The sequence below is a fragment of the Pseudopodoces humilis genome, chromosome 2 (genome assembly GCF_049639895.1).
Source record: "Pseudopodoces humilis isolate 2021_Gansu_Grassland_sample_001 chromosome 2, ASM4963989v1, whole genome shotgun sequence".
In the NCBI taxonomy this organism is placed as follows: Eukaryota; Metazoa; Chordata; class Aves; order Passeriformes; family Paridae; genus Pseudopodoces; species Pseudopodoces humilis.
The window spans coordinates 459,722-472,193 of record NC_142201.1 but is presented as its reverse complement, the minus strand read 5'-3'; the positions used below and the strand labels follow the sequence as shown (position 1 = coordinate 472,193).

General features: G+C 61.5%; 1 protein-coding gene across 9 annotated transcripts in view; it reads right to left on the bottom strand.

Annotated features, from left to right (window-relative positions):
- Positions 1-2,284: 2,284 nt before the first annotated feature.
- Positions 2,285-12,472, bottom strand: part of STIM1 (stromal interaction molecule 1) — a 71,082-nt gene continuing 60,894 nt past the window's right edge. For all 9 annotated transcript variants that reach the window (XM_014255706.2, XM_014255705.2, XM_014255709.2 and 6 more), the window contains one exon: positions 2,285-4,983. In XM_014255706.2, coding sequence (XP_014111181.1) covers positions 4,434-4,983 — 550 coding nt within the window. In that variant the 3' untranslated portion in view covers positions 2,285-4,433. The remainder of the gene's footprint in view (positions 4,984-12,472) is intronic.

Genomic DNA, 12,472 nt, shown 5'->3' with positions numbered 1-12,472 from the left:
GAGCCCCCGTCCCTGGAGGTGTCCAAGGAATACAGGAACAATCTGAGGCTCCCTGGAACGGCCGCGGTGCCCTCGGTCTCTGCCTGGGGCACAGGAGCAGCAGGGAAAGAACCGAAATTACAGAAAGTTCTCTCCCAAGTTCAAAAGCAGCAAAGCTGCACCTGCAGAGCCTCCAGCCCTGGGACACCAACAGCAGCAGCACCTGGAGCTGCTGGAGAGAGCCCAGAGGAGCCACGGAGCTGCTCCAGGAGAGCTGGAGAGGGACTGGGGCCAAGGGCTGCAGGGCCAGGAGCCAGGGAATGGCTTCAGAGTAGGATTTGATGGGATCTGGGGCAGGAATTGTTCCCTGGCAGGGTGGGCAGGGGCTGGGATGGAATTGCCAGAGCAGCTGGGGCTGCCCCTGGATCCCTGGCAGTGCCCAAGGCCAGGCTGGACATTGGGAGCTCCTGGGACAGTGGGAGGTGTCCCTGCCATGGCAGGGGTGGCACTGGGTGGGATTTGGGGTCCCTTCCAATCCAAACATTCCATGGATCTGCAAATCTTGTGAGGATTCGGGGCAGCAGCACTAAAACCCTGCTGAGGTTCCCGTGCAGAATCCAGCCCCAGACTCCACCAGCTCCCCTCCAGTCCCGCTCCGGCTGGCTGAGGCAGCAGGAGCTGTGGCACTCGGGAGCCGGAGTGGCAGGAGAACATCTCCTGTTGGTGGTTTGCAGGCTCCGAGGGGTCCCTTTCCCTGGATCCCAGCAGGGTCGGGAATGCTGCGGGGAACGGGGCGCAGCCAAATGCGGCAGCACAGCGGAGATGTTTGCTCAGAACAATGAACCACCAACAGGCAAGTCACCCTCGGGCTGAGGCTGATCCTGAGAGGCTCAGGGAGAAATCCCGGGGCTCAAAGGGGCTGCAAATTCAGCTTTTTATTGCTTGTGGGTGGGCCACTGTCCCTTCCGAGGTGAGGGCTTTCCTTCCAAGGCAGATGCCATGGGGGGTTCCTCAGCCCCCCGGGTGGTTGGGAAGGTGCCCGATGCACCAGGTGAGCCTGGTCCTGCTCAGAGAGTCCAGAGGGGATACAGGGAATGTTTGGAACCGATCAGGAAATGGGAATAAAGTTGGGGTGGTGCCGCTGTTTTATTGGAAAAGGACCTACAGAAGGAAAATAACCCCAAATGGCATTTTGCTCTGCTTGGAGCCCGAGCTGCACTCTGAGATGTTTGCCCTGAAGTTCTCCTGTGTTTCACTCCTCCGTTCTGGAAGCAGGAGTAGGTGGAGCAGGGGGCTGGTTTGAGGCCGGGGGAGCAGAGGAAAGCCCCGGTGCTGCCCCAGCAGAGCTCTCGGGGCGCGGCAGCAGCGCTGCGGAGAGAGCCGGGCACGGAGTCACTGCTGGCCCCGCCAGGCTTCACCTCCCGCTGCTCCCGCAGGGAATGGATGGAGACTCCATCCCTGCCCCAGCCGTGCCAGCGCCAAGGGCAGGGACACGCCTTGGAACCGGTGTCCCGAGCCCTGCCCTCCTCCTGGAGCTTCCCCGCGCAGGCAGCCGGCCCTAATGACTGCTAATGAGCGCTAATGAGCGCCAGGCTAACGAGCAGGCAGCCCCAGGGCCGTGCGGTTTGCAGGAGCTTGGCCACCTGGAGAAGCCGGGCTTGGGAAGGCTCGGGAAGCGCCGGTTCCTGCCATGGAAAATGTTTTTCCAAAGTGAGGATGGGCAGGCTGAGGCTGCAGGGAGCAGCATCTCCCCCGAGCAGGGTGCTGGAGAGACAGGGGGTGTGGAGATGGGGACATCAGGGCACTGGGAACACCGGGATCTGCCGGGACACATCCCATGGGATGGCTGCTGGCTGCCCCTGTGCCATCGCCGTCCCGGCAGACCCCAGCCACTGATCCACCCCAGTGTGGGATTCATTATTTTGTCTGGAAGCGTCCCACACCTCAGAGGTGTTTTGGGGGCCTCTGTGAGCAGGAGCCGCTGCCCACGGAGCTGGCACATCTCTTGAGGCAGCTCGGGGGTGGCTGCCTGTCCCCGTCCTGGCTGCCAGCAGTGTCCCCATGGCCGTGGCAATGTCAGGATGGGCCCGGGCTGGATCCAGCCCCGTGCCCGCCCTGCCTGTGGAGCTGCGATCCAATTCCCATGGGAGAGGACGATGGCAGGGCCCTGGGGCAGGGGGGAGCCGGGGTGTCCCTGTCCCCACCGACCTGGCCAGGAACACGTCCCCAGCAGGCATCCAACGCCCCGATCCCACTGTGCTGGAAGCCTGGGAAGGGCAGGAAGAAGAGAGCAGCAGCCAGCGGCTCGTAAAATAGACTACATGCTTTATTGGATTGAAAAGTTTTATGAAATGACAAAACAAAAACAAAAACAAAAAAACACCTTAAATCAAGAGTTGGCAGATGCGTCAACAGTTGTCGTTTGGGGGATCCCCAACCCCTTCTCCAGAAGCATCCACAGGTCTCTGCCACCACAAGCAGCTCCGGCCCCGACCCTGCTGGCCCCGCTCCCAGGGGGCCCTGCCCGTGACAGCGGGGTGCCCGGGAATTGGGGTGCCCACAGACCAGGGTGCCCATGGATCAGGGTGCCTGGGAATCGGGGTGCCCATGGATCAGGGTGCCCATAGACCGGGGTGCCCACGGATCAGGGTGCCCACTGATCAGGGTGCCCGGGAATCGGGGTGCCCACGGATCGGGGTGCCCAGGCAGCAGCCCTGCCTGTGGGGCCAAGAGTGTCCCCCCCGTCCCCAGGGAAATGCAGGCACTTAAAGTCATTAAGAGGAATTTTTCACTTATCCCAAAGCAACAGTGAAATTGTTTAACTCCCACCTACAGAACAAAAAACGCCTTTGTAGCCCTTCCTGAATTGTCAAGACACAAATATATTACTCTGGCATAAAGCAAGGCCCCGGGGGCTCTCGGCATCCGGCCAGGCCTCCTCTGCCTCGCCAGGAGCAGCCCCTCCCCACCCCCAAGGATGCACGGGATGGTGGTCGGGGGGCTGAGGACAGGGACCCTGGGCTCGGGGGTCATGTGGCACCAGGGAACCACATGTGGGGTGGGAGGGGGCTTGGGGGTCCCCCTGGCAGCCCCAGGGCTGGGGGATGCTCCTGGAGGAGATGGGAGAGGGGGGCAAGGGGGTGAAGCGGTGCTCAGCCCTGGGATGGGGCAGGGCCCAGGGATGGAGCAGGGCTCATCCCCTGGGATGGGGCAGGGCTCAGCCCTGGGACCCGGCCCTGGCCCTCGGAGGGAGTGGGACTCAGCCACAGTTGCTGCCCGGAGTGGGGACCCCCTCAGTGGCCTGGGCTGCGACGGGGGACACCCGAGCAGCAGGATGTGACCCACAGTGTGCTGAGGGAGGACGGGAGAGCCCCTGGCAGCAGCTCAGGACAGATCGAGACCCGGGTCAGGCTGTGCTGGCAGCGGCCACGGGCTGACACAGCCGGGGACACCCCGGCGTGTGGCCTCGGGACAAGGGGGACACTGCCTGTGTGAGCCTCCTGCGAACCTCGGGAGGGCACAGAGCCAGCAGCACCCGGCCTGCTCCGGGGCACGGCTCTGTCGTGGCTCTGTCCCCCACGCACAGCCTGTCCCTGCCCTGCAGAGCCCCGCTGTGTCCCACTCCCTCCCCAGCCACGACAGGGGACACGGGCACAGGGGACAGGCCCTGCTCCCGGGAGCCCCCTCCTCTTCGTGTGGCTGTGGCAGCTGGACCTGGCTCTGCACCCACACCCCTCGGCATGGCCCTTCCCTCACTGTCCCTTGTCACCGGGGTCCTCAGCCGGGTCCCCGGGGCTCGGAGGATGGGGAGGATGCCCGGGGAAGCAAAGCCGGGGACAGGCGTGGGCTCCTCCCCGCCGCGCCCCAACCTCCCCGGGCACGGGGCAGAGCGCTGGGGACCGGGACACTCAAGTACCGGCAAGGGCAGAGTCCTCCCCTGCTCCCCCGCAGCCAGGGCCGCCCAGGAGGGGATGGATCCCCTTCCCAGGGCCGCGGCCGTGGGGGCCGGGGTGGAAAAGTGACTCGGAGAAATGAGGGAGAACCGCTGCGACCGGAGTCACCCCGGGGGGAGCGCGGAGCAGCCGGCGCCGCCCCGAGCCTCCATCAGCCTGTGCAAAAGTTGGAGGCAGGAAAACAAATTAATAACAACAATAGAAAATAAAATTAAAAAAAAAAAAAAAAATAAAACCACATTGAAACCAAACCCAAAGGCCGCGTGGCTGAGCAGAGCAGGAGTAACTGGAAGCCATGCACAGCAAAGCCGGGACCGCAGCGGTCGGAGGGGAGGGCAGGGGCGGCTCTTCTCCCGGGGAGCCGGCGGCCTGGCGCTGTTTCGTCTCGGAGATCGGGAAATAAATAAGTTTAAATAGCTCCTCCCGTGCCGGCGCTGGGTTCCCGGTGCACGGCCGGCCCCGGGCCCGGCGGGACGCGTCCGGGGGTGTCCCCCCCACTCCCTACTTCTTGGGCTTCTTGAAGATCTTTAGGGGGAACTTTTTCTTGCTCTGGCCGGGGTCAACCTCGTCGCCCGTCAGGCTGCTGTCCTCGTCCCCCGGGCTCTTCTTGGCGGCCAGCTGCGGGATGCGGGTGTTCCTGGCGCCGCTGGGCCGGCAGTCAGAGGTGGGGGAGGGGGTGTCGGGGTCGGTGGAGCTGGGGCTGTGCGACCGGGACGAATCCGAGTGGCTGGGCTTGCCGGCCGTCGGGTGGCTGATCTCCCCCAGGCTGGAGGACTTCTCCATGCCGTGATTCACCATCATCATCTTCTTCATCACCATGGGGCTCTCGGGCAGCCGCTCCTGTAAAGCCGCCAGGGCGGGGGGCTCCCCGTGCCGGCTGCCGCCGTTGGGGGTGGGCGCGCCGGGGCCCGGGGGCCCGGGGACAGCCTCCTCCATGGAGCGGCTCAGCAGCGTGGGCCGGGCAGCCAGCAGCTTGGGCGCCGAGCTGGGGATACGCTGGTGGTCGCTCAGGTGCGGGATGGAGGAGTCGGAGTCGCAGCGAGTTAAATCTCTGCGGTGGGGAGGGCGGAGAGAGGGGGTCAGTGCCGGCCCGCCCGGCCCCGCACGCACGGATGGAGGCGGCGGCTGAGGGGACCCCCGGGACCCCCGAGCGAGCCCACCCCGGCTCTGCCCAGCTGTGCCCGCGGGACCAGCGCATGGAGCGAGGACACGGAACCGGGATGGGGGCTCCCTTCTCCCCGCTCCCGGCTCGCCCCAAGCCCCGAGCCCCCCCAGGCTGCCCGGAGGGTCCCTCAGCCCTCGCCACATCCGTGTGCGTGCCTCCCGCCCGGCCCAGCCGCTGCCAGCCTCTAATCCCAGCAATCGGGCAGGAATTGGAGCTTGGCGTGCCCACACGAAGCCATGCCCAGCCCCGCCGCTGCACGCGGTTTGTGCCCAGCCTGTGCCTGCCGGGGACGGGGCCAGAGCGGCTCCCGGAGCCTCTGGAGAGAGGGAGGCAGGAGGACGGGGGAAATGACAAATCACAGCTCGCTCCTCCCGGCTGCATGGATGGATGGATGATGGATGATGGATGGATGGATGGATGGATGGATGATGGATGGATGATGGATGGATGGATGGATGGATGGATGGATGATGGATGGATGGATGATGGATGGATGGATGACGGATGGATGATGGATGATGGATGATGGATGATGGATGATGGATGGATGATGGATGGATGGATGGATGGATGATGGATGGATGATGGATGATGGATGGATGATGGATGGATGATGGATGGATGATGGATGATGGATGGATGATGGATGGATGGATGATGGATGGATGATGGATGATGGATGGATGATGGATGGATGGATGATGGATGGATGGATGATGGATGGATGATGGATGATGGATGGATGATGGATGGATGGATGATGGATGGATGGATGATGGATGGATGGATGGATGATGGATGATAGATGGATGATGGATTGATGGATGGATGATGGATGATGGATGGATGATGGATGGATGGATGATGGATGGATGGATGACGGATGGATGATGGATGATGGATGGATGATGGATGGATGATGGATGGATGGATGATGGATGGATGATGGATGGATGATGGATGGATGGATGATGGATGATGGATGGATGATGGATGGATGATGGATGGATGAATGGATGGATGGATGGATGGATGATGGATGGATGGATGATGGATGGATGATGGATGGATGATGGATGGATGGATGATGGATGGATGGATGATGGATGGATGGATGATGGATGATGGATGGATGGATGGATGATGGATGACGGATGGATGATGGATGGATGGATGGATGGATGGATGGATGATGGATGGATGGATGGATGATGGATGGATGATGGATGGATGATGGATGGATGATGGATGGATGAATGGATGATGGATGGATGGATGATGGATGGATGGATGATGGATGGATGATGGATGGATGGATGATGGATGGATGGATGATGGATGGATGGATGATGGATGGATGGATGGCTGCTGGCCCCACGTCCCCGGGGCCCCTATGGCACGCCTGGGCCGTGGGATGGGGTGAGGGGCCCGGCCCTGCCCCACGCACAGGAGGTTACAGGAATGGCAGGGAAATGGAAAGGAAAGGAGCGAGGGACAAGAGAAGCGAAAGGGGGTGAGAAGAGATGGGAGGTGCTGCCCTGTCCCTCGCCCTGGAGCCCCCCTGACCTGTGCTCCTGGCACTGTCCCTGAGCGTGGCTCACCCAACCTGCCTGGCCCTGCACAGGAGCCCCCAGATCATCTCCTACAGCACCACCACCAACACCTGAACAGAGCAGCAAGGCAAGGGAAAACCTCCTCGAGAGAGCTGGCACTGGGGAGACGTCCAGGCACAACTGGGGAGATGTTCAGGAATCCCAGAGTGGTCTGGGTGAGAAAGTACCTTGAGGACCACCCAGTGCCAGCCCTCCCACTGTCCCAGGAGCTCCCAATGTCCAGCCTGGCTTTGGGCACTGCCAGGGATCCAGGGGCAGCCCCAGCTGCTCTGGCAATTCCATCCCAGCCCCTGCCCACCCTGCCAGGGAACAATTCCTGCCCAAGATCCCAAGATCCAGCCCTGCCCTCTGCCACTGGCAGCCATTCCCTGGCTCCTGGCCCTGCAGCCCTTGGCAATTGTCTCTCTCCAGCTCTCCTGGAGCCCCTTCAGGCCCTGCAAGGGGCTCTGAGCTCTCCCTGGAGCTTCTCCTCTCCAGCTGAGCACCCCCAGCTCTCCCAGCCTGGCTCCAGCCCTCAGAGCATCCCTGGAGCCTCCTCTGGGCTCTCTCCAGCAGCTCCAGCTGCTCCCTGGGCTGGGCCCCAGGGCTGGGGCAGCTCTGCAGGTGAGGTCTCACCTGAGCACAGGGGCACAATCCCAATCAATCCCTTTCCTGCTGCCCACGCTGTGGGATCAGCCCAGCTCCCAGTGCTCGTGGCCAGGCCCTGGGGAGCCTCTCCCAGCAATCCCCAGCTCCTTCTCCCCAGGGCTGCTCCCAGGCCATTGTCCCAGGCTGTTTGTGCTGCCATTGCCCCGGGCCAGGTGCAGCCCCTTGCCCTTGGTGCTGCTGAGCTGCCCGAGGCTGGCACGGTCCCAGCTCTGCAGCCTGGCCAGGAGCCCGTGGCTGCCCCGTGCCCTCCCTGCGGCGTGTGAGCGCAGCACGCAGCCCCTGGCTGGCCCTGCCGGTGTGTGGGGCTGTCCTGGAGCCGTGGCCCTGGCACCAACAAAGGCATTTCCCAGTGCTGGGCCCGGTGCTGGCCTCAGGGACACCACTGCTCACTGCTCTCCACAGAAATGCTGCACACGCTGCACTCCCGGCACGGGGAGCTGGAACAGGCCCAGAACGTTCTCCTCGTCCTGGAACAAGTGCACTTCTTTAACAAAACCCAGGGAACAAAGTCGGGCCCTCGTTCTGCAGGAACACCCAGAGGAAAAGGGAACCCTGAGAGCCCAGGGGTGGCTGGGATTCAGCTGGGTGTGCTGGGGGAGCCCGGCGGTGGAGAACACCTGAGCTCTTCTCTTCCCCAGCAGCACAGAGCCCGGGCACCGCTGCCATCGGCCCTGTCCTCGCACACGGAGCCCAGCCCGGGGAGCAGCCGGGAGAACGGGACAATCCTGAGGCTGGGAAATCCCCAGCTCCTCCCAGGGAGCAGCTGCAGCCCCTCCAAGGGACACAACAGCCATGGATCACACGGCACCGAGCTCCCAGGGCCACCAGCCAATACTGCCAAGGTCACCACGGCTGGTCCCATGGCTGTCACTGGGAAAAAACTGGGATAAAACTGGGATAACTGGGATAAAACTGGGATAAAACTGGGATAACTGGGATAAAACTGGGATAAAACTGGAATAACACTGGGATAAAACTGGGATAACTGGGATAAAACTGGGCCTGGGGAACAGCAGCAGCCATGGAACACCGTGGGGCGGTACATGAGGTGCTGGAGCTGACTCCCAGGACATGGACACAGCCACACACCTGGGCTGGGACACCTCAGCCAGGGCCTGCAGGTGGAACGTCACTGCCATCACAACCTCCAACTCCTGCAAGGAATTCAGCAATCTCCTGCTCTTCCCAAGTGTTTTCTTGCTCATGGCTTACCACACCTGCAAAGGGGAATTTCTGCTGGGAGTTCCTGCCTGGACTCTCCTCTCACAGGGAAGGTGGCAGAAGCCCCCACCTGCACATGGCTGAGCCCTTGCTGAGATGCCACCGGGGCAGAACACCCACTTCCAGAGGTTTATTTCCTCCACAATTCCCTGGGAAGCAGTTCCCTTCCAGGAGAACCAAGCAGACTTTGGCTGCAGGAGCTGGCACATGGAGTGGCTGGCGCTGGGTCCCAGCAGAGCTGGGAGAAGGGACGAGGCTGTGGGGCAGAACCTGGGCACAGGAATGGTGTCATCCTGAAAACTCAGCTTCTGAGCTTGCTGCCACGGTTTTGCAAAGACTTTCCCAGGACAGTAACTGTAAACATAGATATGTGTCCATTCTTTCTGTTCCACGTCTTGTGATGGGCATCTCTCATGGCCAGTGCAGTGAGAAAGTGTTATCCTGACCATCCAATCCCTGGCCGTGGTCACAAGCCTATAAATCCTGGGAGGAAAAATAAACTTTCTCTTCCTTTCAGCACACCTCGACCTGTGTGCGTGTGATCTATTCATCTTCAGCAGTAACAGAATGGTGCTGGCTGGAGCCAGGATCAGGGACAGGCAGGATTGGATCCTGGCAGGAATGCAGTGCTTACTCAGGGTCATGGAGGAGGTGGGGGAGCCCCAGCGTGCCCTGGCTGGGGATGGAGGCACAGCAACACTTCACAGTCAGTGTCCCAGCTCCACCCAGGAATCTTCTTTGCCAGGAAATCCATCCCAGGGATCCCACAGGGAGCCATCCGGGTGAGGGTTGGTGATAGTAATCCTTTAAAAGAGCGAGACAGCAGCAAATACAGGAAAAAAATGGCATTTTTTCCACCAAGGAGACGTCAGGAATGTGTGAAGAGGGTGAGTGCTCCTCGCTGGGCTCCAGAGAGCCGCTCCCTCAGCAGGTTTCAATCCAGCAGGGACCAGAGCAATCCTGCAGCACTGGCAGCGTGTGGAGAACCCACGGGAGCAGATGGAGAGCCATGCCCTGCTCCAGGAGGGCTGGGCGCTGGGAACCCCATCCCAGGCCGGCCGGTCCCGCGCCGGGGGAGGTGGGACAGCAGCCGGGCAGGGCCTGGGGGACACCACGGCCACCGTGCCACCCCCTGGGCCTGCCCTCCCTGCGGCACGGGGGGAGCTGGGGGCTCACATCCCCATCCCTGGGGTGGCTGCTCTCTGGGATCCTCGGCCATGGAGCTGATGCACCACACGGGTTCCACCTCGTTGCAGCCCCACTTCTCCCCTCTGGGCTCATCCGGGGGGACTGAAGGAGCAGATGCCCAAGAGCACAATTCCCAAATATTCCAGTGGCCTAAGCTAACTCTGCTCGTGCACAGTCTCTCCAGCTGTAACTCAGGAATGTATTCCTTCAGGACACAGGGAAGAGCTGGTGACAGCAGCAGTGCCCACCCTGCGGTGCCAGGCTCAGGGACATCCCGGCACACAGGACACAGCCACCACGCCAGGGACAATCCCAGGGACCTCCTGCACTCCTCCCATGGCACCCACGGGCCGATTCTGGGAGCTCAACACCAATGGCCAGGAACTCGTGGGATTCTCTTCAGCCCCCAATGAGCCTTTTCCTGGTGGCTCCCACAAGGAAGTGCACAACAGCAGGGACAGGATTCCCGGGATCACACTGGCTGGGTCAGAGACAGCAAGAGCACTGGACACTCCTGAGCCCATGCCAGGACGAGAGGGAGGAAAGAGCATTCCCAGGACACTGCCATCATCCCAGATGAGGTTCAGCCAAGGCCTGGCCTGTATCCACTGATTTCCATGAGGATTATGCTCCTGAACTGCTGTGGCACATTTTCAAGAGGAAAAGCTATCCCAGGACACGGCTGGCCTTGATGGGATCCCAGGAAGGGATCAGAGGAAGTGTTTCTGCAGAGCAGCAGGAGCCCCTGACAGCTCATCTCTGCTGGAAAGCACGGAGCAGCAACTGGACAGGGAAATACCTGGGAGCCCGAGCCTTCCTCCATCCCAGCAGTGCTCCCTGCTCTCTTCCATGGATCCAGGCACTCCCACCACCTCCACAGAGCGACCCTGCCAGTGCTCACCTGCCTAAGGCAGGACGGACCTGCTTCCCCCTGCACTTCCTCCCACCCCACCAGGATCCACCCGAGCGAGGGAGAGAGGGAGGGTGAGGAGATGGGGATGGCAAACAAAAGAAGCAGAGAGCAAAGCATGGAGTAAGGAATGCCAGGAGCACAGGAAGCCTGGGAGGGGAGGAGGAGCAGGGGAGGAGCAGGAGGAGGAGGAGGATGGAGAACAAACACCTATTTTTCCCCAGCCCTGCAGCCCATTTCTCTGGGCGTTCCCGCTCGGGTCCAGCCCTGCGCGGCCCAGGAGCTGCCCTGGCTGTGCTCCAGCAGCCACAGAGCCCTCGTGCACGCAGCACCAGGGACCAAGGCTTTTCTTAAAGCAAATTCCCAAATGTGCTGTGGGGCCGAGCCTGGCGCAGCCTGAACGCAAACCCAACAGCGGCTTGCACCCTGCCAGAGCTGTGAATTACTCATTTCCCTGCATTCCTGACTCTCTCCCTTCCCTGAGCTTTAGCTGCCGCTCCCTTCCTGCCTGGAGAAGGGCCTGGGCACGGGGATTTGGTGCTAGGCTCTCATCTCCATCGGTTTCATCCACCTGAGGCAGGCACTGGCAGCAGAAACCTGTGTGCACCCCCAGCCCCTCCAGCCCCTCTCCCCCCGACCCCGCAGCCGCTCTGACCTTATTGGCGCCGGATCCTCTGAAGCCAATTGCAAAAGAGAAGCAAAGAGTGAGGAGTGAGGGAGCGGCTCCCTGCCAGCACAACCCCAGCAGGACTCCGGAGATCCCCAGCCTTGCTCGGGGGGCAGCTCCTTGGAGAGGTTTCTCCTGTGAGCTCTGCCCAGCCTTGGCATCTGCTGGATGTGGGAGAGGCTAAAGAGCTCCAGCAGCCCCCACCACCAGGGTGGCACATTCCTTCTACCCAGGGAGCCAGGAATCTTTGGGGCTCTGCTCTGGTCCTTGGAGTGACTCCCTGGAGGGCCTTTCTGAGCCTCCCCAGGAGGCTGTGGAGCTCCAGGGATGTAGGGAAAGGCCTCCAGGACCGGGGATGTCAAGGAGGAGCAGCAATCCATCGGCCCGGCAGCGGCGCCTTTAGGGACGCATCAAAGCAGGATCTGCTAATGATGCGGTTGGATAAAACCATTAAAAGTGACAAACCCACACCTTTGGGCGCCCAGCTCCTCATCTCTGCTGCTGGGCTGAGCAGGGCTGGGTGGGCTGGGGGGAGCTGCCTGTGTGGGGCAGCTGGAGCAAATCCCAGGGGGGAGGTTCTGACTCCATCGCTTCTCCTGCGTCACCGGCCGGGCTTTGCCACGGCAGCGGGGAGAGGACAGAGCTGCTGGCACCCAGCAGTGACCAGCTGGGCTCTGACCAGGGGAGCCCACACTTATCCCCTCCTAACGACCTCTGGCACTGCCCCCTTCCCTCCCTGGGCCCCCACACCGGACCCCTCTGTCCTCTGCCACTCGCAGATGTCTGCAGGGACTCGGGCAGGAATTCCGTGTGCCACGGGCCTCAGGTGGAAATAAATCACATTTGAACAGCTGTTCTGGACACAGGACATGAGCCCCAGGCTGCCAGGATGAGCTCTCCCTCCTGCAGTCAGGGAGGCACTGGAAGCAGGGACCAGCAGCATTCCCAGCTTTTACCAGTCCAACTGGGACAGCTGCAATGGAGCTCCCACTGGTAGGAGTTAATTAATTACACTGCCTCTCATCATCCCCAACCAACCATTGCTGAATTAACTGAGATGCTGCTCTTTAATTCTCCATTGTGGAGCAGGTGCAGGAATTTCCACCTTGGAATTCCAGACTCCAGAAT